The sequence below is a fragment of the Grampus griseus genome, assembly GCF_964374135.1.
Source record: "Grampus griseus genome assembly, chromosome: 10".
In the NCBI taxonomy this organism is placed as follows: Eukaryota; Metazoa; Chordata; class Mammalia; order Artiodactyla; family Delphinidae; genus Grampus; species Grampus griseus.
Window position 1 is genome coordinate 61,472,102 of NC_139004.1, and position 23,542 is coordinate 61,495,643.

Here is a 23,542-nt window from a genome sequence, read left to right on the forward strand (position 1 = left end):
ATTCTTGTCCATTCTAGAGCTTGATCATTCATCCACTCATTCAATGTGTGTGGAGAACCTACATGTCACAAGCTATGCCAGGCACTAGGAATTCAAGAGTGACAGGATGCAAGCACAGGCTAAATACAGTAGTGAGCCCTGTTTGAAGGATACAGCCTTTCAACAAGGGTTGGTAGTCAGTCTCCTGAAGTGAACATGTCCCTTCTCTGGTGGATATCTCCAATCTGGCTCCCTCCAATTATGTGTCCATATGGACATCCTAGAGACCTTTTCAAAGGACACATATGATCATGCCACTCTCCTCCCTCACAACCCTTCAATGATTCTCCATTACTTAGAAGGAAAAGCCTAATCCTCCACCACACCCCCTCCCCACTGTATGGTACCACTCAAGCTGTGCTGGGGGAAGCTGAAAGAGGAGAGAGGGGCTCCCCGCAGGGCCACGGCTGACTGGAGGAGGCTGAGTGGTTAATGCAGCTGCTACCAGGCAGTTGAGATGGCTCATGTTTTTCTCCAGTAATTGTTTTCTTCTCTCATTTAAAAAATCCCTAACAGGAAGGACAACAGCCAAGGTTTGAGGAGAACTCATTAATGTATGTTTACTTCGTAGTTTTTATCATCTTTGGCTCATTCTTCACTCTGAATCTCTTTATTGGTGTTATTATTGACAACTTCAACCAACAGCAGAAAAAGATAAGTATGGGGGTTGTCCTGATTTGGTATTTTTACCTGTCTTCTCCAAAGAGCTTGAATGGAGCATAAATCTGTTCTAAATTGTTGTGCAAAGTAGCCTTTATCATCTGCATGAGAACAAAGAGGGAGCCTCCTGGAGAAGAGTCTTGAGGATATGGCTGGAAAGGAACTAAAACAGCTGGGTTTTATTAAATCATTGTTTTTATTCTCCACTCTACCCTCTTAAACAAAGGAACTCTAATAGAAAAATAATTACCAGGATTAGTATTTATGTCATATTTTTGTAGCCTTTCAAGCGTACCCTGTTATCCAGGATAAAAAGAGTACAAATGATTCCCGACTTAGGATGGTTCAATTTACACGACTTTAGCTTTATGATGATGCAAAAGTGATACTCACTGAGTAGAAACTTTACTTCAGATTTTGAATGGTGATCTTTTCCTGGGCTAGAGATATGCAGTACAATACTCTCTTGTGACACTGGGTAGCAGCAGCCACAGCTCCCAGTCAGCCACGCACTCACTGAGGGTGAACAATCGATATATACCTACAACATTCTGTATCCATACAACCATTCTGTTTTTCACTTTCAGTACAGTATTCAATAAATTACATGAGGTATTCAACACTTTATTATAAAATAGGGCTTGTGTTACGTGAGTTTGCCCAACTATAAGCTAAAGTAAGTGTTCTGAACATGTTTAAGGTAGGCAAGGCTAAGCTATGATGTTCAGTAGGTTAAGTGTATTAAATGCATTTCAACTTACAATATTTTCAGCTTACAATGGGTTTATCAGGATGTAACACCATTGTAAGTACAGGAAAATCTGTAAACGCTCCTTTTTCAGTAAACTTGTGTCTTGCCTCTCAACACCCAAATCTCAGCAGATTTACTGAACTTACTTGGAAAGAAGATGGTTGGGGAAGAGACAGGTTTTTTTAGGGAGTTTTTTTCCCCACGCATTGTAACAACAGATATTTATTTTTCTGATTCTACAATCTATAGGAGCATTGTAGTAAATGTGGAAAAAAAGGAAGAGAAAAAGAATATTTAAATCACCCATAAGATGACCGCCAAATAATAACCATTTTAGATTAAGCCTCATCATTTTGGTACCATCTTTTCCTGTTACTTTTTAACTAAATATTTCTTTTACACCGTTGAAATTATGTAATACTTTTAACTATCCTCTCCATTAGTTATGAGTTCATGTCATGAGATCATCTTTGTTATAAGAATTTTCAGGGCTGAATTTCATCCCATATTATGGATAGATCATAATTTGTTCTAAGCATTCCCCCCACTCCCCTTTTTAAGGACATTTAGGGTCATTTCCAAATTTCTTGCTCTTCTAAAATAATCATGAACATTCTTAAAATTCTCTCTGTGTATCTCTGATTATTTCCTCAGGATAAGCTCCTAGAATTTAAGGCATTAAAGATATATTGTCAAATTACCTTTCAGAAATGCTATTCTGGGTCCCATCCTTTTGCAAGATATGAAGATGCCTATTTACTCTGTTCTAATCATTCTGACTTTTGTAATTTTTAATTATCTTTTCCAGCTCGATGGGTAAAAGTGTTATCTCATAGTTTTACATTCATTCATTTGACCATTTATGAAGTTATATACTTTTTCACAGGTTGATGGCCATAAGTATTTCTTCCTTGAGTTATCTGTTTACTGTCTTTGTCTCTTCTTAAAACTGACATTATCATCTTTTTCTTATGTTTTTATGTAGTAACTCCAATTTGTGACTTGCTTCTTACATTTTTGTAATGACAGTTTTAACTTATAGACATTTAGCATATTTATGAAGTCAAACTCTCAATCTTGTCCTTTTTGGCTTCTTTTCTTGCATTTATATACTGAAGGCATTTCTCAGTCCTAAAATCAGGTAACTAAATATTCACCTTTGGTTTTCCTAATTGTTTTGTGGCTCACTTTTATTTTTCTGTTGAACTTTTTTAATTCATCCACAATGTATCCTGATACTGTTGAGCTTTCTTTGTGTCTGCTGGGAGAATCATTCACGGTCCCAGGCAACTCTATGGCTGCTGTTATTCAGGAGTGTACTATGTGGTGTCCCCTCTGTAATATGCACCTACAATTTGAATGTCAGGCCTTGTGATTTTAGATTTAAGTTTACATTTGAAATCACTGTTTTGATCAGTCCATAGCATTTTTGTTCTGTTTTGTTTTACTTTTTATTACAGAAAATTTCAAACATGCACAAGAGTATGGTAGAGTGAAACTAAAATATCCATCACCCGGCACAACATTTATTGATTTAAGAACATCCTTATGCCATCTATGCCCTTACCCAGTCCTTCCACTGGATTTTTTATAGAGCAAATCACAGATATCATATTATTTCATTCACTGATATTTCAGAACATATCTCTTTTTAAATATAACTACAATTCCATTATCAAATCTAAAAAGTTTAATATGAGCTCTTTAAACTCGTCAAAAACCCAGTCAGTGTTCAAATTTCCTCCAGTCTTTTATTTTCTCAAAATCTGTGTTCATTCTTTCATTGATTGACTGACTGATATTAAAGTTTGTTTCTTTTCAAATTAGGATTCAAATAAGGTCCTCCCATTGGATGAGTTACTTGCTCTCTGGAATGACAATATGTTCTAGGCCTTGTTTGTACCCTTCCTGCCCCAGATCTGGAATCAGCCATTTCTCTAAGTTGTGCTGGGAGGTGGTGTTCCAAGACAGTCTGGAATGCTTATTGTGATTATTTTGAGACTTTTTCAGTGGACAGAGCTACTTCAAATTTAGGACTACAAGGAAATATATATGTGGAAATATGAATACTCATCATTCAAATTCATGACTACAAGGTTTTCACTTAACCAGTACATCTATATCTCCTCTTTTTCACACTGAGAAAACTGGTTCTCATGGGTACAAAAGATGATACCTTAAAATTTTCCATAACTACTCATTTTATTTATCTCACAACACACACATAGGACAGTCTCATAATAATAGTATTAATACTATCATGATGCATAAGATTATTGAAGACACTTGTGTCTGCCAGGCATCCTGAAAAAACCTGGTTAACTTCTAGGGCTGTTCTTTTTTTCAATTTTTTTTTTTTTTTTACTGTGCAAAACACTCATAACATAAAATTTATCGTCTTATCCATTTTTAGTGTACATTCAGTGGTATTAATTACATTCATAATGTTGTGCAACCATCATCACCATCCATCTTCATAACTCTTCATTTGTAAAACTGAAACTCTACATGCATTAAACAATAACTCCCCATGCTCGCCCCCAGCCCCTGGTGGCTACCATTCTACTTTCTGTCTCCGTGATTTTGACTATTCTCAGTATCTCATGTAAGTGGAATCGTATAGCGTTTGTCTTTTTGTGACTGGCTTACTTCATTTAGCATAATATCCTTAAGGTTCATGCATGTTGTAACATATTGCAGAATTTCCTTCCTATTTAAGGCTATGTATATACCATGTTTTGCTCTTTCATCCTTCTTTTGATGAACAATTGGGTTGCTTCCACATTTTAGCTATTGTGAATAAAGCTCTTATGAACATAGGTGTGCAAACATCTCTTTGGGACCCTGCTTTTGATTCTTTTAGGTCTATACCTAGAAGTGGAATTGCTGGATCATATGGTAATATGTACAGTATACAAAGGTTCTAATTTCTCTACATCCTCACCAGTACTTGTTTCTGTTTTTTCGATAGTAGCCATTCTAATGGATGTGAGGTGGTATCTCATTTTGGTTTTGATTTGCGTTTCCCTAATGATTAGTGACACTGAACATTTTTTTCATGTGCTGACTGGCCATTCATATATCTTCTTTAGAGAAATGTCTGTTCAAGCCCTTGTTTTTGAATCAGGTTGTTTGTTTTTCTGTTGTTATATTTTTGGTGTCCTCTATATATTCTGGATATTAATTTTTTATCAGATACATGATTTGCAAATATTTTCCCCATTGTGTGGGTTGCCTTTTTACTTCATTGATAGTGTCCTGGATGCACAAAATTTTTAAGTTATTATGAAGTCCAATTTATCTATTTTTCCTTTTGCCTTTGTGTCATATCCAAGAGATCACTGCCAAATCCAGTGTTGTGAAGCTTTTGTTCTATGTTTTCTTCTGAGAGTTTTATTGTTCTAGATCTTACGTTTATGTCTTTTGATCCATTTTGAGTTAATTTTTTTTTTTTTTTTGCGGTACGCGGGCCTCTCACTGTTGTGGCCTCTCCCGTTGCGGAGCACAGGCTCCGGATGCGCAGGCTCAGCGGCCATGGCTCACGGGCCCAGCCACTCCGCGGCACGTGGGATCTTCCCGGACCGGGGCACGAACCCGTGTCCCCTGCATCGGCAGGCGGACTCTCAACCACTGCGCCACCAGGGAAGCCCAAGTTAATTTTTTTATATGATGTTAGGCACTGATTCAGCTTCATTCTTTTGCATGTTGATATCCAGTTTTCCTAGCACCATTTGTTGAAAAGACTGTCCTAGGGCTGTATATTTTTGGTCCATACTGGTGGTGTAAATTCAAACCACACACCCTCATCAAGGCAGGCTTGGATGCACAAATTATCAGGGAAGACTGGGTTTTTACCCATAGTACAGACTGAGACAGTGTTCTGGTTGTCTTCCATTGCCAACAGACAGGTTTGGTTGGTTTTCTTCTTCACCCTTTAATGGCAGCACTTGGAGAGCTCCAGATTCACACAGGGTCCTTGGCCTAACCCCACTGCCTTCTCCCCATGACCCCCTTGTAGTTATTAAATCCCAAGATTCTTGTTTTTACAGAGATTAGCAAATGCCGTTAGGCCAGCCATGGCTTCAGGACTAATTTACTACTCTTTCTTTTTGATCTCTCTTGATTTTCAGACGATGGAGATGTACCTTACTTTTGTGCAAGTTCAGCTATTTCTTTTTTTTTTTTAACATCTTTAGTGGAGTATAATTGCTTTACATTGTTGTGTTAGCTTCTGCTGTATAACAAAGTGAATCAGCTGTACGTATACATCTATACCCATATCCCCTCCCTCTTGCGTCTCCCTCGCACCCTCCCTATCCCACCCCTCTAGGTGGTCACAAAGCACCTGATCTCCCTGTGCTATGTGGCTGTTTCCCACTAGCTATCTGTTTTACATTTGGTAGTGTATATTTGTCAATGCCACTCTCTCACTTCGTCCCAGCTTACCCTTCCCCCTCCCTGTGTCCTCAAGTCCATTCTATTTGTCTGCGTCTTTATTCCTGTCCTGGCCCTCAGTTCTTCAGAACTGTTTTTTTTTTTTTAGATTCCATATATGTATGTGTTAGCATACGGTATTTGTTTTTCTCTTTCTGACTTACTTCACTCTGTATGACAGACTCTAGGTCCATCCACCTCACTACACATAACTGAATTTCGTTTCTTTTTATGTCAGCTATGTCTTTTAAAGGAATTCTGTTCCATTTTATCCCACATTTCTAGATGTTTTACGACTCCCCCAACCCCAATTTCCAGAAATGAAAATCTTACTTCATTTTTCTATTCTTTCTTCCTTCCCCAGAAGTAAAAACATTTAAAGCTCTCTAATTTTTTTTTCTTTTTCTGAGAATGGCTCTGGACAGATTTTTTTGAAATTTTACTAGTAATGATATATGCATTCACATATTTAGGAGAATTTTAATTGTCACTTTGTAGGATTTTTTGTTTAAATTTTTGTTACTAATTTCTATTTTTGTTTCATTGTGGTTTGATTTATACAACTTGAAATATATTCGGTTTTTGTAAAGATTCTGTGGTTGTTTGCAAAGAATTTGTAATCTTTGTTTATATTATAAAAAGAGAAATGTAACTGATAAAAGTAACATTTTTCCCTTCTTCCTTAATTTAAACCCTATTTCCTTTCAGCCCTCCCCCAGAGTCTCTTTCTGCTTCCCATTGGAATTTTAGGAATTGTTGATAGAAATGTAATATAACTTTAAAACTATTTCTGAAAATTCAGAACTTGTTTCCAAAAATCCATTAATGATAATTAGCTCTCATCTTCTCCATATACTTAGGTGGCCAAGACATCTTTCTGACAGAAGAACAGAAGAAATACTATAATGCAATGAAAAAATTGGGATCCAAAAAACCTCAAAGGCCCATCCCAAGGCCTCTGGTGAGAGCAGTTGATTGATTCTAAACACATAGATGCATTAAGTGGTTATGAGGAACTCATATCTGTAGTGCCATTCTCCTTTAATTTTTAAATTTATAGACTTTACCTAAGAAGTCAGTATGAACCCAGGTACACTGATGTATGGCTCAAGTCCTTCGGAAGATTAGACATTCAAATTCAATAGTAAGAGCTTGGGCAACAACTTTAATTTACCTTTTAGTGAGCACACAATAGCTGCTTAGTATATACTCATTGCAATGATGTGAATTTAGCAGTTAGTTTTAATTTACTCTTGGCCAATTGAAAATGTATTTATAATATCTTTTACCAACTTTTTCTGGTATGAAGTTGAGGTCATGCATACTCACTTCCACTTCACAAGTATTTATGATAAACTTTCTATGTCAGGAACGAGCACACTTTTTCTGTAAAAGGTCAGACAGTAAATATTTTAAGCTTTGCAGGCCATGTGGTCTCTGCTGCTACTACTCAGCTTTGATGTTGTAGCACAAAAGCAGCCGTCGGTGATATAGAACAAATGTGCTTGGCTGTGTTCCAGTATAACTTGATTTATAAACACCAACATTTGAATTTCATATAATTTTCGTGTGTCAAAATTTTATTCTTTTGTGTTTTTCTCCCAAAAGTCATCCTGAGTAAAACCCATTCTGAGCTCACGGGCTACACTAAAACAAGTGATGGGCCATATTTGGCCTGTGGGCCATATTTTGCTGAATCCTGCCTTACAAGATACTAACAGGACTGCTCTGTGCTTACAGTCTAATTGAGGAGCTGGAATTTGAGAGCATTAGATTATAAAGTAATACAACAGGCACAGTTGGTAGCTCTGACAAGTGAGTTTGAAGGCTTTCAAGACAGGGAGGCTCCGTGGGGCCGAAAAGTCTGGGAAAGCAGTATGGAAGAGGGGCTTGATATCTGATACATGTAGAGGATTTGGAGATTTTCATTCAAACATGAGACCACAAATTATCAAAGGTATGTTTAATTTCCTGCTATTCCCAGCAACCGAACAGAGTAAAGTGTGTTCTCAGTAGTTATTTGTTGAATAAAAGAGCATGTTTTCGGGCATACACAAAATCCATCCCACTAGAATTAAACATTTGTGTTGCACTAAAAATGTCTACAAATGTCAGGGCCAAGTGTTTAGAATTTATACAATGAAGAATTTTTACAAAAGGGTTAATGATAAAATTATCAATATATTTGGGAAATTTTCATCTGATGACAGTATGTGGAACTTCATTTTACCTAAGTCAGATCTAGCTTTTAAGTACCAAACTCACTTTCTAGTACTAATTTCACTTTGAAGTTCTTATTTGAACTTGAGCCAACAAAAAAGACAGACAATTTTTATTTATATGTGCACGCTATGCAACAACCGACTCAGTACCAGTTGGTCCCAGATTTGGAATTAACTAAAAGACTCTTGAGACACATATTTACCAGTTTACTTCATGAAGGATATGAAGCCAGCAGTGCAGCACACAGCCGAACAGAAGTTGCAGTGGCATGGATGCAGCTTCTAGGCCTCTCCACTGCACTGGACATGCTAGGATGCGAGAGATGAGCTTGAAGTGGGCATGGACAGCTTTAACGAAGGGAAGCTGCCACCTCCATTCCTTAACCATCTTTTATAACTTGTTTGTTACATGGCTTATCGGGGAGTAGGTGCTATCCCAAAGCCCTTCCTGCATGGCTCACCAATCGAGATTTCACAATGAGTGATTCCGACAGCCACGTACAACTCACCAGTTAATGCCGAACATTTATGTTAACCTCTGTATTCCAGAGAGCAGTTCTGCATGAGATAAACCCAAAAGCATATCCCCTGGTGTCCCTGAGTTTGAGCTAAGACTTCAAATCAGCTGTTAGCCCTTAACTCACAACTTTACCTCCCCACAGATTTTTTTTTAATCTCTAAAGTCTACATATTATCTTTTGGCCTTTGGAACAAAGGAATAGCAATTGCATAGAGGGGAAAATACAGCTGTTTTAACCTGAGGAGTGATGGATATTCTTTCTAGCAGTAAGAGCAAGAAATCTGGAATCATTTCTGATTCTACCTGAGGTACCGCCACAAGGTAGCTTCATTACTGGGGTTAAAAATTATCCTGAGATATAGGAGTCCCTGTACATCTTAAAATTACATAGAATGTGTTTTGATCATCTACCACGTTTGGTAGCTTATACTTTTAATCTCCATTTTCTAAATATTAGGGTTGAACTGTAAGGCCAATGCTTACCGTTCCTTACATTTATTCTCAGCCTTCGTTCTGCTTCCCTGGAGAGCACCCTTAAAAGTATCTTTTCTCCAGGTCCTTTCTGACTTCCCGGATGCATTCTCACATAGGAAATGCATTTGACATTCAAGTTTCTTCTCCAGACTCCTTGATAAAAGCTTTAGGGCTCCTGGAGCAAAGTTTGAAAGACACAAACTTACAGGTAGTATCTTACCACTGCCGTCCCGACCCTCTTTCTTCTCATTGCCCTTGCTCTCCCTGAGTGATATCATTCATTCTCTTGGTTTTAGTTCATATCAGTACTGGTGCTGTTGTACTCCACATCTGCATTACAGCTCTCTGCCTGAGCTCCAGACCAATACCTCTACCTGCCCATGTCCCTTGGATGCCCCACTGGCACCTCAAACTCCATGTGCTCAGGACACATTCATCATCTTCCCCCAGAACTCCTCATCCCCTGTTCTCTGGTTGTTTGAATGCTCCACCAAGCAGAAATTATAGCCTCAGCCTTAACTTTCCCATAACCTACTCCATTCAAACATTCTCTGACTCCTGCTGCTTCTACTTCCATATTAGTTCTTAAACCTAAATGCTCATGTCTTTCTCCACTGTTACCACCACAGACCAACATCATCTCTTGCCTGGATTACCTTAACAGATGCCAGGGGTTATAAAGATGAATTCTTAGGGGGTCTATGAGGTTTCTAAATAGAATACTATATGTATACTTTGATTAGATGATATGTAATATGAAATAATCTAATATATACATATAATGTAAAACAACCAGTGTATAGCCAAGTATGCCATACAACATCAGTGTCTGAGTTTGTGTTTAAGAAAAGTTTCCACTTAAGTAAAGAACAAAGTGGTGCGTTATAGATGTTAAATTAAAGAAAATAGTGGAATAATTGAGTCATTTCACTGCACATGGTAGATTAGACATGCAAACTTGAGTTAGAACCTGTACCAGAGCAATCAGCACATTTTTACTTTGGAGCAGGCCATCCATGTACAAACCAATATGCAAGTTTACCATCAGTAATAACGTGAAATAATCAGTTTTTCTGTTTCCATTTTTAGTAATCGTTGGATCAGAATCCCATTTATCTAGCCTTATCTTTAAGTGAACAAGAATTAGAAAATTGGCATTCAAGAATTGCTTGAATACAGAGTTTTGGTTAAGTATAAGGTCTGATTATTCTGAACTGACAAATGGAGGCTTGGAGATGTTAATTCTCTTTTGTCCAACATAATTATGTGAGCAAGTATTCTCTGCATTAGAATTATTGAAGTCAAAATACAGAAGCAGGTGAAATACAGAGACCGAACTTCATTTTTTATGATTAAATCCAACATGAGCTATTTTATTTCAGCAAAAACAAATCATCCACCACATCAAAGTTATGTTGTTACTAAAAATTTAATTAATTTACTTATTTGGTTTCAAAATGGAATTAAAGCTATAAGCCTACAACTTAAAATCAGTTATCTAATTAAATTTAATGAAATTAAATGAAAAAATATCTATAGAAGAATTTCTTGCCCTTTAAAAAAGGTCTGTGCATTTTCCAAGAAACTGCTTTAATTGTAAGAGAGGACAAATGCTGCTGTATGTGCCTTTTAATGTATATGATTTCATTCCTACAACTCAAAATGATCTATGATTCCTTTTTTTTTTTTTTTTTTCCTCAGAACAAATGCCAGGGTCTTGTTTTTGACCTAGTTACACACCAGGTCTTTGACATCATCATCATCCTCCTCATTTTCCTCAACATGGTTAGCATGATGGCTGAATCATATGGCCAGTCCAGAGCCATGGAACTCTTCCTTGAGCGTCTCAACCTGGCCTTTGTGGCCGTCTTTACAACTGAGTGTCTCATCAAAATCTTTGCTTTGAGGCAATACTACTTCACCAGTGGCTGGAATTTATTTGATTGTGTGATCGTGGTCATTTCTATTGTTAGTAAGTAAAATTGGCAGCCAGAGGGGCTTTAATCTAAGAGCCAGAAGTAAACTTATAAATCTTATCATTTGGAATTATGTCCAGAGCATCCACAAAGCAGAAAATTAAGCTTAATGTAATTTCTGAAAAAATAGACAGATGAACTAATGCCATTCTCTTTGGGGAGTTGCTAGGAGATACAGAGTAATTTCCATTCCCTTCACTATCTACACAATTGAAATAGAGTTAAATAATTATGTGGATAATTTATTCAACGGAGGTAGACAAAATTAAGATGACTTAAAAGTTTTTGTGGGGCTACCTGCTTTATCCAGGGAGTTGAGTCAAAGTTCTACCTTTCTTGTGCAACTAAAGAGCATTTGTTGTTTTAAGGATTTGGCATTTAGTTTCCATGTTTTTCCCTAGTTCAAAATCCATGTTGATGTCAGATCACAATTACTGTGCACCTGTGACATTGCCAGGCCTTCCCGTACCTCCTCCTTATACAGGGCCTCCATGGCCCAGCCTAGATGGGGCTTGCAAGAGTGTGTCATAAGGACAAGTAATGCTTTATCTGTATTCTGTATCTCATGTTAACTTAAACCACAGTGGGAACTACACTTGTCTCAACTGCTCGGATCCCATTCACCAACCAGTCTCACTCTATAATCAGCATATTTTTCTTAACCACAGGCAGAAATTAACTATAAGATTTATGGAAGAAGAATAGGGAAAAAAGAGGGTTATTGTCATATACCTTTTTATAAAACATACACACACACACACACATCAACTTTGAAATTAAATTCTTCATGACTAAGCTATAAGATTTCACTCTGGGTTTTTGAAGTCTGCTTTTAACTAAACTGATAATTTGACTTTTTATAATTGTGTAAAACTGCCCAGGGGCTCTTCTCATAGTTCAAAGAGCAATGAAGACAATGAAAAGTGATTTCACAAGTGGAAGTTTTTGTGCTATCTCAGAAAGGATGCATTAAACAGATATGCTGGATCAAAATATTTTGGTTCCTATCACCACAGCAGCAATGCAGATGTTTCAGAGACCAAGAAAATGAATGGTACAGTTCATAGTCTGTTCTGGTTTCTAAGCCATAAAGTTTATGTAGATAAGGTTTAGTAATAGATCTTTCCACATGGTTACGGTTACATAGACTGTTAATCATTATTAGTCAATTCCAAGCATCATTAGTCATTTCCTGGTGAAATCGACAGCAGCAGCAAAGTTAGAAAATGATGACGGGGTGAGTCTGGGGCAGCCCTGTGAGCACTTAAAGGGCTCTTCCTCCAATATGCAGAGAGCAGCTCATTCATTTCACTCTTTACTGACCTTCTTGCAGGCAGTGCCAGGCACTGTAGAGTTCATGGAAATATCTCTGACTTCTGTCCTATGAACAACTGCTAAGCGATTGCAGCTACACTGCATAGCACTGTATAGCATCTTGTTCCAATGGATGAGAAGGTCCACATATTGAGCCAAGTCCTACTCACCAATGTGGGCAGTATTTTCTATGTTTTTGCCAGTTGATCTGCCATCCAATCCTTAGCCTCTACATTTTCTCACGCTCTCCCCTGAGCTTTTAGAGAAATACAAAATGAGTGTGAGTCAAAGTTATTCTCTCTATGGAGTTTACAATCCAATTGAGGTATTAAGACCTACCACCTTAAGGGATCAGAAAAAGAGAAATTGATTGAACCCCAAATCACATGGTACACAAAAGAACTGAGCTCAGAGGAAAGACAGATTACTCTGGGCTTGATTACTCAAAGAAATATTCATGGAGGAGGTGGGCCTTAAAGGAGGGACCTCCTCCAGTTGCTGCTGAATTGGTTTGTAGTCAATTCCACATCTCACCGGAGTTGCCTGCCCAATTAGCATATGAATTAAACTTCCTTGATACAATCAGGCAGTCAGTGAAGTATATCACCAACTAGTTCTCTTTAGTCATTAGGTGATGGCAGGTAGTGTTGGCCACCCATCACCCCTAATGACCTTAGAGGATCCCCAGAGCAAGAACCAGGCCATGTCTTATACAAGGCAAGCATGTTCCAGCCATTCTATAATATTTGGGCCAAAATGTGAGTTGTTTTAAATTCTTGTATCACTTGATTGCAGAGCAGGCAATGAGAAAACAGGGTGACATTTTAGGCCAAATATTTAGCAGTCTGCAGAAACCTTTGCTTGAGATGCTATTTCTGGTGTATCTACAACATCAGAGAAACTGTCTCCAATTTAGTCCCTTAAGCTTTTTGAATTAGGTCTTCCAGAAGAACTTGGAATGAGCATACTGACAGAGATGAAAGATCCATGGCAGCTTTAGCCCAAAAATGAACATCCCAACATCACCCTCTTTCTCCAGCCCTGTCCTCGCCTGTAGCAGGCTGTGTTCAAATTCCTCTATGATAAGAACCTGTTTGTTTAAGAAGTTTTGGGCTGGGATCGTACAACTTCCACTGTTAACTTAGGCTCAAGCTGACCTTCAGTAGCAGAAATTTCTCCTTGCATTCTAATCTAAATAACTCCATCCGTAGTTTTCCATTCTATATATACAATAAATATGGAAAACTTATATTTGTTACCCCATGAATAACTTTAAATGCCCAACATGGATAATGCACTTCAAGTGCATACGATAACTAATAAAATAACCTGTCATAAACAGCATTTTATTTCTTTTCCTTGGGGGTCTTCAGTATTTTAGATGTCCTATCCCATCTAAAGTCCCATCTAAAACTGTACGAACCTTGGAAATTATTCTCCAACTTAAGGCACAGATATATATTTTCCCTGATATAGGTAAAAAAATCTTAATTTTGTACATAAATTAAGAAGTAATGATAGAAAGTTGCTTCCACTCAGATTCAAGGCAGCAGAGAGAAGCTATGTCAGTCAGTCTGCCTGCTGGAAATTGATTGACCCTTCTCCTTCTCTTAAGGTACAATTGTTTCTGCCTTGAAAACCCAGGCACACATTCCTTTCCCTCCAACATTCTTCAGAATTGTCCGCTTGGCTCGGATTGGCCGAATCCTGAGACTTGTTCAGGCAGCACGAGGAATCAGAACTCTCCTTTTCGCGCTAATGATGTCTCTTCCCTCTCTATTCAATATTGGCCTTCTACTCTTTCTGGTTATGTTTATTTATGCCATTTTTGGTATGAACTGTTTTTGCAAAGTGAAGGAAGAGTCTGGAATTGATGACATATTCAACTTCAAAACTTTCAAAGGCAGCATGCTCTGCCTCTTCCAGATAACCACGTCGGCAGGCTGGGATGCCCTCCTCAGCCCCATGTTGCAATCAAAAGACTCATGTAACCCCAAGTCAGAGAACTGTTACCTCTCTGCCATAGCCATAACCTACTTCGTCAGTTATATCATCATCTCCTTTCTCATCGTGGTCAACATGTATATTGCTGTGATTTTAGAAAACTTCAATATAGCCACTGAAGAAAGTGAGGACCCTTTGGGTGAAGACGACTTTGAAATATTCTACGAAGTCTGGGAAAAGTTTGACCCGGAAGCAACACAATTTATCAAATATTCTGCTCTTTCTGACTTTGCTGATGCCCTTCCTGAGCCTCTCCGTGTGGCAAAGCCAAATAAATACCAATTTTTAGTCATGGACTTGCCCATGGTGAGCGGAGATCGCCTTCATTGCCTGGATATCCTGTTCGCTTTCACTGCTAGGGTACTTGGTGAGTCCAGTGGCCTGGATAGCATGAAAGCAGTGATGGAGGAGAAGTTCATGGAAGCCAACCCTTTCAAGAAGTTATATGAACCCATAGTCACCACCACCAAGAGGAAGGAAGAGGAAAGATGTGCTGCTGTAATTCAAAAGGCCTTTCGAAAGTACATGATGAAGACCAAGTGTACCTTGGAAGACAGGCCTCATTCACCCCTCCAGACACTCTGCAATGGAGACTTGTCCAGCTCTGGGGTGGCCGAGGGCAAGGTCCACTACGACTGAGCCCCTCACCTCCACCCCTACCTCACAGCCTCAGAGCCTTGCCTCCAGCCTCTGAGCTCCAAGGGGTCCACAGCTCAGTGTGCGAACAAGCAGTGGACTCACTGAATTAGCCATTCCATTTTTCTTTTTCTGGCTAAAAGAAATGGTGTTTCTGAGTTCACTTCAAATGGTTCTTATAGAGATATAAGATAAGGCTGCCCGACTATAACCACCGGTACTGTTTTAACCAGGAAAAAGACACTAGAATGGACTGTAGAGCAGGGGTCTCCAACCCCTGGGCTGCAGACCACACTACCGATCCGTGGCCTGTCAGAAACTGGGCCGCACAGCAAGAGGTGAGCAGAGGGTGAGCCAGCAAGATTTCATCTGCCGCTCCACATCACTCGCGTTCCGCCCGAACCACCCCTCCGCAACCCCGTCTGTGGAAATACTGTCTTCTGCAGAATTGGTCCCTGGTGCCAGAAAGGTTGGGGACCGCTGCTGTAGGGGACACTAATGTGAGGATTGAAGCACAGTTCAAATTATATCAAAAGAAACTAATAAGAAACAGAAAACATTAACATTTTAAATTGTGTTTTTCCAAATGTTCTTAAGTACAGTATCCAACACCTTTGTTTGATGTTTTCCCCAATAAAATATATGGCTTATCACACATAACTCTTCTGCATGCTAAGTGAAAATTCAAAACCTGCCAATAAATACTTATTGCAGATTTTTTTTTAACCAGCATTAAACTTTTGGGGTTTATTTCAAACCTAAAAGCATGGTCATGACTTGTCAGTTACCACCGTATCTTTCACCAGCTGCAATCTCTGTTACATATTTCCAGGGAAAAAATAAATAAATGAGACTTTCAGTTTGCATTTCATTCAGACACTACACTAAAAATCCTCTTGTTTGGTGGCTGTGTGAGTAGTGGTTTAAATGTGGTACTTTGCTTGGAATTAAAGGCGGGAGCCAGTGGTGTGCTGATAAGTGTATAACAGTTGCTCTTCAGGAAAAAAAAAGCCATGATTTGTAGCATTTACTGATTTCTGTGGTGAATACTCCCATCATGACTGATTTCAAGCTACCAACATGTTTCTGAACGTAGAGTTGGGAAGAGACGTCCACAATCAGTTCTCGCGAGCTGCCCGGAGCTGGCTCAGCACACCACTGGCTGGAACCAGTAAGACAGTCTCACTTACCTCTGGTTAAAATATCTGCAATTCGCAACTTGGATGGAGAGAGCAACCCCTTAACAACACCTGGACCCCAGGGCAGGGGAGCCATAAGACATACTGGTTAGCCGGTGACCTCAGTCATTTGATGAGCCCTACATTCAGTTCTGGCTGAATGTCTGCATCAAACACAGCCCAGAGAACAACCAGGTCGATCAGAAGGGCCTGGCCCCAGGAGTAGCCCAGGACCTCCCTAAAAACTGGAGATGCCCAGAGGCCAAACAAGACATTAGCTGGACTGGGGACAAAGAACTACACTGTGATAATCTAGGCTTGGAGGAGAACCCTGCAGAAATAGTCCTGGAATCCTGTATCTCAGACAGACTGGAGGAGTTGATGTGTCTGTAAGCAGCCTGGAGTCTGAGGCCTGAGCCTCTGCCCTGCCCTTCACTGTCCAGTGGAGGTAAGGCCAATGCCAGGTACTGTGGTGCACGGAGGGGGTGCTTATTTACAATGTGCACAAGATCTAACCATGACTCAATGTATTCGTGTCCAGGACCTGAGTTTTGTAGGCAGCCTTGTGCTCTGGAGCGTTGGCAAAAAGTAGTAATATCATTATCTAATTATTATCAATATCTAATTTTTACTTAGCATTTGCTGTGTGTCAGGCACTGGCTAAGTGTTTGCCACGCATAATCTCATCTGTACCTCACAATAGCCCAGTGAGTGTGCTGTCACTCAGCAGGTGGAGCCTGAGCCTCTGTGCCATGCTGAGGCAGGGGAATGGCCAGAACAAGGGCACTTTTGAGACAGGGCCACAGGGCTCCCATATAGGGCTGCAAGAGCCTTGTGGAAATCACCAGTTCTAAAGTCATGGCCAGTTCTGCTTGAGGCCCTGGGGATTACCTGTGTCTTCCCTAAAAGATGCCTCCGATTATGAACTCTGGGTGTTTTATGGATCCCTACCAAGTCTTCTGGAAAAGATGGCTGGCCCTGATTCTACTAGGGATATCCCCTGGCTGGAGGTAAGGGAGGGTCTGGAAGGACATGGTCTTGTCTATTCCAGATTACAATTTAGGGGCTTGAATATAATCTGTTCTGTGCAATAGCTTCTGCCCTTCTCACACACACCTGTCCACCCCCACATGGTCCCCTTTCGCCAGTGCTGGATTCCTGGAGCCAGCTTCTGGGGAGAGCACAGGATCCCTCCCTCTGGCTTCTGCAAGAGGCTGAGCCATGCTTCCTTCACTAGATGGCAGCAAATGCCCAACATGTTCTTTTCTGAAAGCTGCACAGCATCTCTCTGTATGAGCCTAGAGCTCAAAGAGCCAGAGGGCTAAAGGTGGAGAAGAGAGCCAAGGCAAGGAAGTGTTTAATTACCTTGGATGGGTGCTAGAGAACTCACACTCCCCAGAGACATCTCTCACTGTGCAAGGAGCCAGGATACTCCCGAGAGGCAGAGATGTTGGTCTGAGCTCTGTCCTCCTGGGGCCGTGCTGAATGTCAACCGTAGACAGCCCTACAGGCACATGAAGCCAGTCCCCTGTGTTCTGAGCCTTCTTTTCTCCAGGCAAATCAGCCCCTGCTCAATTCAGTCAATAGACAAGTTCCGGAGGGCCAATGCAATACCACCTTGTGCAAACTGCTTCTAACCAATGGCTCTTGACCTCAAGAGTATATATGCTAATTGGGAGGAGAATTAGACAGGTGTTTGTGTGATGACAATACAATGCAAAATAACAAGTGCATGAACCAGGACACAGCTCTGCTCTCAAAGTGTGAGTGGAGACAGGCTCACAGGAAGGCTTCACAAGAGAGAGGGGGACATCTGAGATGAGCTGGGTAATGTGTGGGATTGTGACGGATGGAGGTGGTTCAGGAGGGTGTTTGAAGGGGAGGAGACAGTATAGGCAGCACCCTGGAGTGTAAGGAGTGTAAACAGTGGAAGGAAGCACGAGCTCCTCAATTGGCTGGGCTCAGAGTATAGACAGTGGAGCAGCAGCAGCTGAATCTAGAAATGGACAGTTTTGTGGAGAGCCTCGAATGCCAGAAAGAAGGGTGCTAACATATTTAGGTAATAAGGAGGCATTGACAGTGTTTGAGCAGGGGAGGAAATTAACTGGACAGAGTATTCAGGTGGAATGGAGGAGAAAGAGATCAGAATGCGGATCCTGGTGCGGAAGAGGCACTGAGTGAAGACGAAGGCAGGGGGCAATGCGGTGTGACTCAGATACCTGTGCCAAATGCCTGTCCATGGGGGAGGTGTCTAGGGAGGAACCTTAAGATTTTGGGCCAGAGTGACAATGTAAATGGCAGCACAAGTTACCAAATTAATGAGCCTAGGAGGGATAAGGTTTTTTTCATTTATTTTTGTTTTCATGAAGGAAGAAGAAAATCTAAAAATCAACTCGGTTTTGAACATTTTGAAGCTTTAAGATGCCAGGTCCAAGTGACAATGTTCAGCCAGGCCTGGAACTTGAGGACATGGCCTGGACAAGAGTCCTCAGCACAAGGGTGACATTTCAAACCCCGGGAGCAGACTAAATCGTGGAGGGGTGAGCATACCAGAGGACTCACCATGGGGGCCATGCTCTCAGAGAATAAAGGTGAGGAGACGGTTCAAAGAAGGGTGTGGGGAGGTAGGTGAAGGTAACACCACGACACACATCGTGGGCACAGAGCAGGCTTCACAAGAAAGTCATAGCCAACAAGATGAGATACATGATCCCACCTTTTCATCCCTTCCACCAAGAAGCATTCAAGAAGCCAGGGCAGAGTGTGGTGGTGTTCCAGGAAGGGATCCCTACCCTTTCATGGAGCAAGCGTGAGAGCTTGCCTTGTAAATAATCCAGACTCCGGAGCCAGCTGTTCAGGAGAGCTCTCTTGGAATGTCAGCTACTAGCACCCAGTGTCCTTAGAGAGGCTGCAATCCTGTACAGCTCCTCCTGCTCAAGGAGAGGGAGCCACTGGTCCCAGATGGTTGTTGCCTGACAACCCAGATGGAACCTCCAGGGTCATTCAGTGGGCAATCCTGTCCCTCACTGCCTAGGAGTCATCAAAGAGGCAGTGAGAAGACAAGTGCAATAAAAAAACATTTATTGAGCATTTATTCTGGACTTAGTAGCCACTTTCCAGTATTACCTTGTTTAATCTTCACAACAGCTCTAGTAGGGATAAACTATTTTGAATCTTCATTATTCTGATGAGAAAACTGAGGCATGTAGAGTGAATAAGAAGCTTGTTCAAGGCGACGTAACCAATAAGTGGCCCTGACAGAATTCAAATCCAAGCAGTCTGGCTCCAGTGCTTAAGCTATATCACCACTGTAGCACACAGAAACGGTGTGATTGAAGTTGAAGGGAAGGTACAGAGTTTTTCTCGTTATGACCGCGGATCTTTTACTATCCATTTCTTCTCCTCTGGAGACAATGCATGTCTTCAAAGTTCTTACATTGTGGAAACATCCTCTACGTGGGAGGTGCTATGCTTCCTCTCTAAATTTAACAGCCTCAATTCTATGTACTCTGTTCTCTAATACTTTGATGTAGTTTCAATCCTTTTATCATTTTCTCCCTTCTTCTCTAGGCAAACTCTGGTTAATCTATATCCTCTAGCATCTGGCACCCAGGGGGCAAGAGAGGGACTATCCCCTCCCTTTGGACAATATATCCCTATTAACGTAGACTTCAAGTGTGCTAGTCAGACAGTGGTGGTATCAAGAGGTGACAGTGAGGGTGCTGATTTAGTCTTCCTTAATCTCCATCAGTCCCCCAACCCAAGCCACCCTGAACGAGCATACAGTCTAACTAAAAGCATTGTATCCTCTGTGCCATTACAGCTTCAAGTCTCCTTACCTCCATCCCATACTCTAAGCTCTTTCTACATTTTAATATCACTTTTGGAGCCAAAACACAATGATGGCTTATACTCTTTTTCTTTTCCCCCAGCTCTATTGAGGTGTAATTGACAAATGAAAATTGTATATATTTAAGGTGTACAGCATGATGGTTTGAAATACGTATACACTGTGAAATGATTCCCACGGTCAAGTTAATTCTCACATCAATCACCTCACATAGTTACCCTTTTTTTCCTTTTGGTATACTGAGAAAACTTAAGATCTACTCTCTTAGCAAATTTCTAGTATGCAATACAATATCATTAACTACAGTCACTCTAGTGTGTGTTAGACTCCACAGAACTTATTCATCTTATAACTGAAAGGTTGTACCCCTTGACCAACATTTCCCTAATTTTCCCTCCCCACCCACTACCTCCAGCTCCTGGTAACCACTGTTATACTCTCTGGTTCTATGAGTTTGACTTTTTTAGATTCCACATATAAGTGAGATCATGCAGCATTTATCTTTCTGTGTCTGGCTTATTTCACTTAGCATAATGTCCTCCAGGTTCATTCAAGTTATTGCAAATGGCAGGATTTCCTTCTTTTTCATGGCTAAATGATATTCTATTGTATGTATATACAGGACATTTTCTTTATTCATCCATTTATGGACATTTAGGTTGTTTCCTTGCTTTGGCAATTGTGAATAATGCTGCAGTGAACACTGGAGTGAAGACATCTCCTCGAGACTGTGATTTCATTTCCTTTGGATATATATTGAGTAGAGGGTTTGCTGGATCACATGGTTGTCTGTTTTGAATTTTTTGAGGAACCTCCATATAGTTTTCCATATTAGCTGTACCATTTTACCTTCCCACCAACAGTGTACAAATGTTCTCTTTGCTCCATACCCTCAGCAACACTTGTTATGTCTTGTCTTTTTTACAATAGTCATTCAAATAGGTGTGAGGTGATATGTCATTTTGGTTTTGATTTGCATTTCCCTGATGATTAGTGATGTTGAGCACCTTTTCAGGTACCTGTTGGTCATACATATGTCTTCTTTGGAAAAATGTCTACTCAGGTCCTTTGTCCATTTTTTAATTGGGTTGTTTGTGTTTTTGATATTAAGTTGTATGAGTTCTTTACGTATTTTGGATATTATCACCTTATCTGATACATGGTTTGCAAATATTTTCTTCCATTCTGTAGGTTGCCTTTTCCTTTAGAAAGAAGAAAATGTAAACTAAACTATAGTGACAGAAAGTAAATCAATGGTAATCTGGGGATAGGGGAAGGGTTGGTAAAAAGGGCAGATAAAGGGGCATGAAGAAACTTTGGGGGATGGTGGATTTGTTTACTATCTTGATCGTGGTGGTTTTCATTTGTAAAACCATCAAGTTTTACAAGTGAAAAATATATGTCTAGGGACTTCCCTGGTGGTCCAGTGGTTAAGACTCCACGCTTCCAATGCAGGGGGCACGGGTTCAATCCCTGGTTGGGGAACTAAGATCCTGCATGCCGTGTGGTATGGCCAAATACATATATATATATATATATATATATGCCAAAATTTATCAAATTGTACTCTTCAAATATGTGCAGTTTGTGGTATGTCAATTATACTTCAATAAGCCTGTTTAAAAAAAAAGCCCTTGAGTTTTTTGAATCTAAATGGAAGTCTCAATATGCCTCTGGAGCTCTTATTTTAGCACTAAATCTGAAGGGAGAGGCTGCTGGGGAGACACATCAAACAAAGGTGATATCTTGCCTGGATGTGTAGAGTGGCTGCCTCAATATTTGGAAAGAAACCTTGGAATAAGAATTGGGATAACTCCTTCATTACGGAAAGACAAAGCTCAAAAGATTTCAAGACATCATCTTGTATAGCTCCTCATTATACAGATAAGAAAACTGATGCCCAGAGATTGGTTGTGATTTATACCAGGTCCATGATTGATAGTAGGGCAGGTTTAAGGACAAAAAGATGAGTGGACATGGCCAGGGGTTGGGGGGCTGCTCCCTACGAGCAGGGACTAAGTCCTCTGTCCCTTCTCCCCACCCCCGCAGTAGTTACTCATTGCATAGTCGTTACTGCTTAAGGGCCGTCACGCCTTTGAGTGGGTGGTCTTAGCTCCCGTTCCCCACCCCCGAGAATTAGTGAGAACCAGGTGGCCACTGAACACTCAGTATCCTGACCTGCAGTCTCTCCCAGGGCCTCACCCTTCTTCTGCCTCCCAGGGGAGGGCTCCATCCTGCAGCCTGGAAGATGGGCTTTTCTGCACCCCAGACACTGCCCCAAGAGGCAGGAAATGCCAGGCACTTTCCTTCTCCCTACAGACCTTGTGAGCTCATTCTGGTAAAAGTTTAATGCCTAAAGTCAATTACACTTAAGAATGCTCTGCTGAGCCCCACAGCTCAGTGGCTCTTTTCTCAGAGCCACTGGGGCCTGTAGCTGCCTTCCTGCTCCCTTGATGAGATGCTGAGAAAACTTCCCTGCCCTTCCTCACAGTGCAGCGGGGGCCTGAGCTCTGCTTTAGCACCAACTTGCTGTGTGACCTTGAGCAATGCCCATGCCCTCTCTGGGCCTCACTTTGACACTAACAAAAAGGAAGCTGAGAGGGCATGCTCAACTTGCTCACCCTTGCAGCCCCTCATCTCTGGGTGAGAAGAGCAAGAACAAGAGGACACATCAAGATTGGAGGCCTGAAGGGGAATGGTCAGGAGCAGAAATGCCCAAAATACCCTGAATGGGCTCTGAAGTGCAGCCTGCAGCCCCAGCCAAGTCTTGAGGTGACTGTGGCCCCTATGAACAGCTTGGTGACAACCTCATGAGAGTCAGAAGCACCCAGCTAAGGCATCCCCAGATTCTCATCCTGGAGAAACTATGTGAAATCATAAATGTATATTAAGTTGCAAACTGTTGGGGTAATTTGTAACACAGCAATGGGTAACTAAAGCAACTGCATCCACAGTCTGTAAATAGTCCTTCATTCAAGTTTCCTGAACCACCTGAGGAGGATTCTGCTTTCTGACTAGTACAAGGGCTCAAGGCAGCAGCTACTCCACAACTGGCATGGAAAATATTCAATATCTGATGGCTTTTCTCCCCAAGAACAAAAAAATAACATGGGACTTCTATTTGCTCTAGGACTTGGCTGCTGTGGCTGTACTGATGTGCTCCATATGAATATCTTCTGACCCATTCATCAGATCTGGGCTTCTGGGGCAGAGCTGCTGTCCTTAGTGAGGGCCTTGGACAGGGAGAGCCTATGGATTGAGGAGGGAATAGGGCCAGGGGAGCGGAGGAGGGCGGTGGGCGGGAAGGGAGAGAAAGGAAGTGAAAGGCAGACAGATAGGGAGCTCAGAGGCAGAATAGAAGATTCAGGTCTGAGTTAGTCCACAAGAACCCAGGAAGACATCTTCCCGGTCTCCACCGGCTCATCAAATGGGATCAAGATGAGAGCCAGAGAGAGTCCAGTACAGGTAAGAGTCCCTGGACTGG

The 23,542-nt window shown here is 40.9% G+C and overlaps 1 protein-coding gene across 2 annotated transcripts in view; it reads left to right on the forward strand.

Moving 5' to 3' along the window:
* Positions 1-15,120, forward strand: part of SCN11A (sodium voltage-gated channel alpha subunit 11) — a gene marked incomplete at its 5' end in the record, with an annotated part of 70,393 nt that extends 55,273 nt beyond the window's left edge. For both annotated transcript variants that reach the window (XM_082664265.1, XM_082664266.1), the window contains 4 exons: positions 556-697; positions 6,745-6,845; positions 10,802-11,072; positions 14,006-15,120. In XM_082664265.1, the coding sequence (XP_082520391.1) occupies positions 556-697; positions 6,745-6,845; positions 10,802-11,072; positions 14,006-15,033 (1,542 nt within the window). In that variant the 3' untranslated portion in view covers positions 15,034-15,120. The remainder of the gene's footprint in view (positions 1-555; positions 698-6,744; positions 6,846-10,801; positions 11,073-14,005) is intronic.
* Between the last annotated feature and the right edge of the window lie 8,422 nt (positions 15,121-23,542).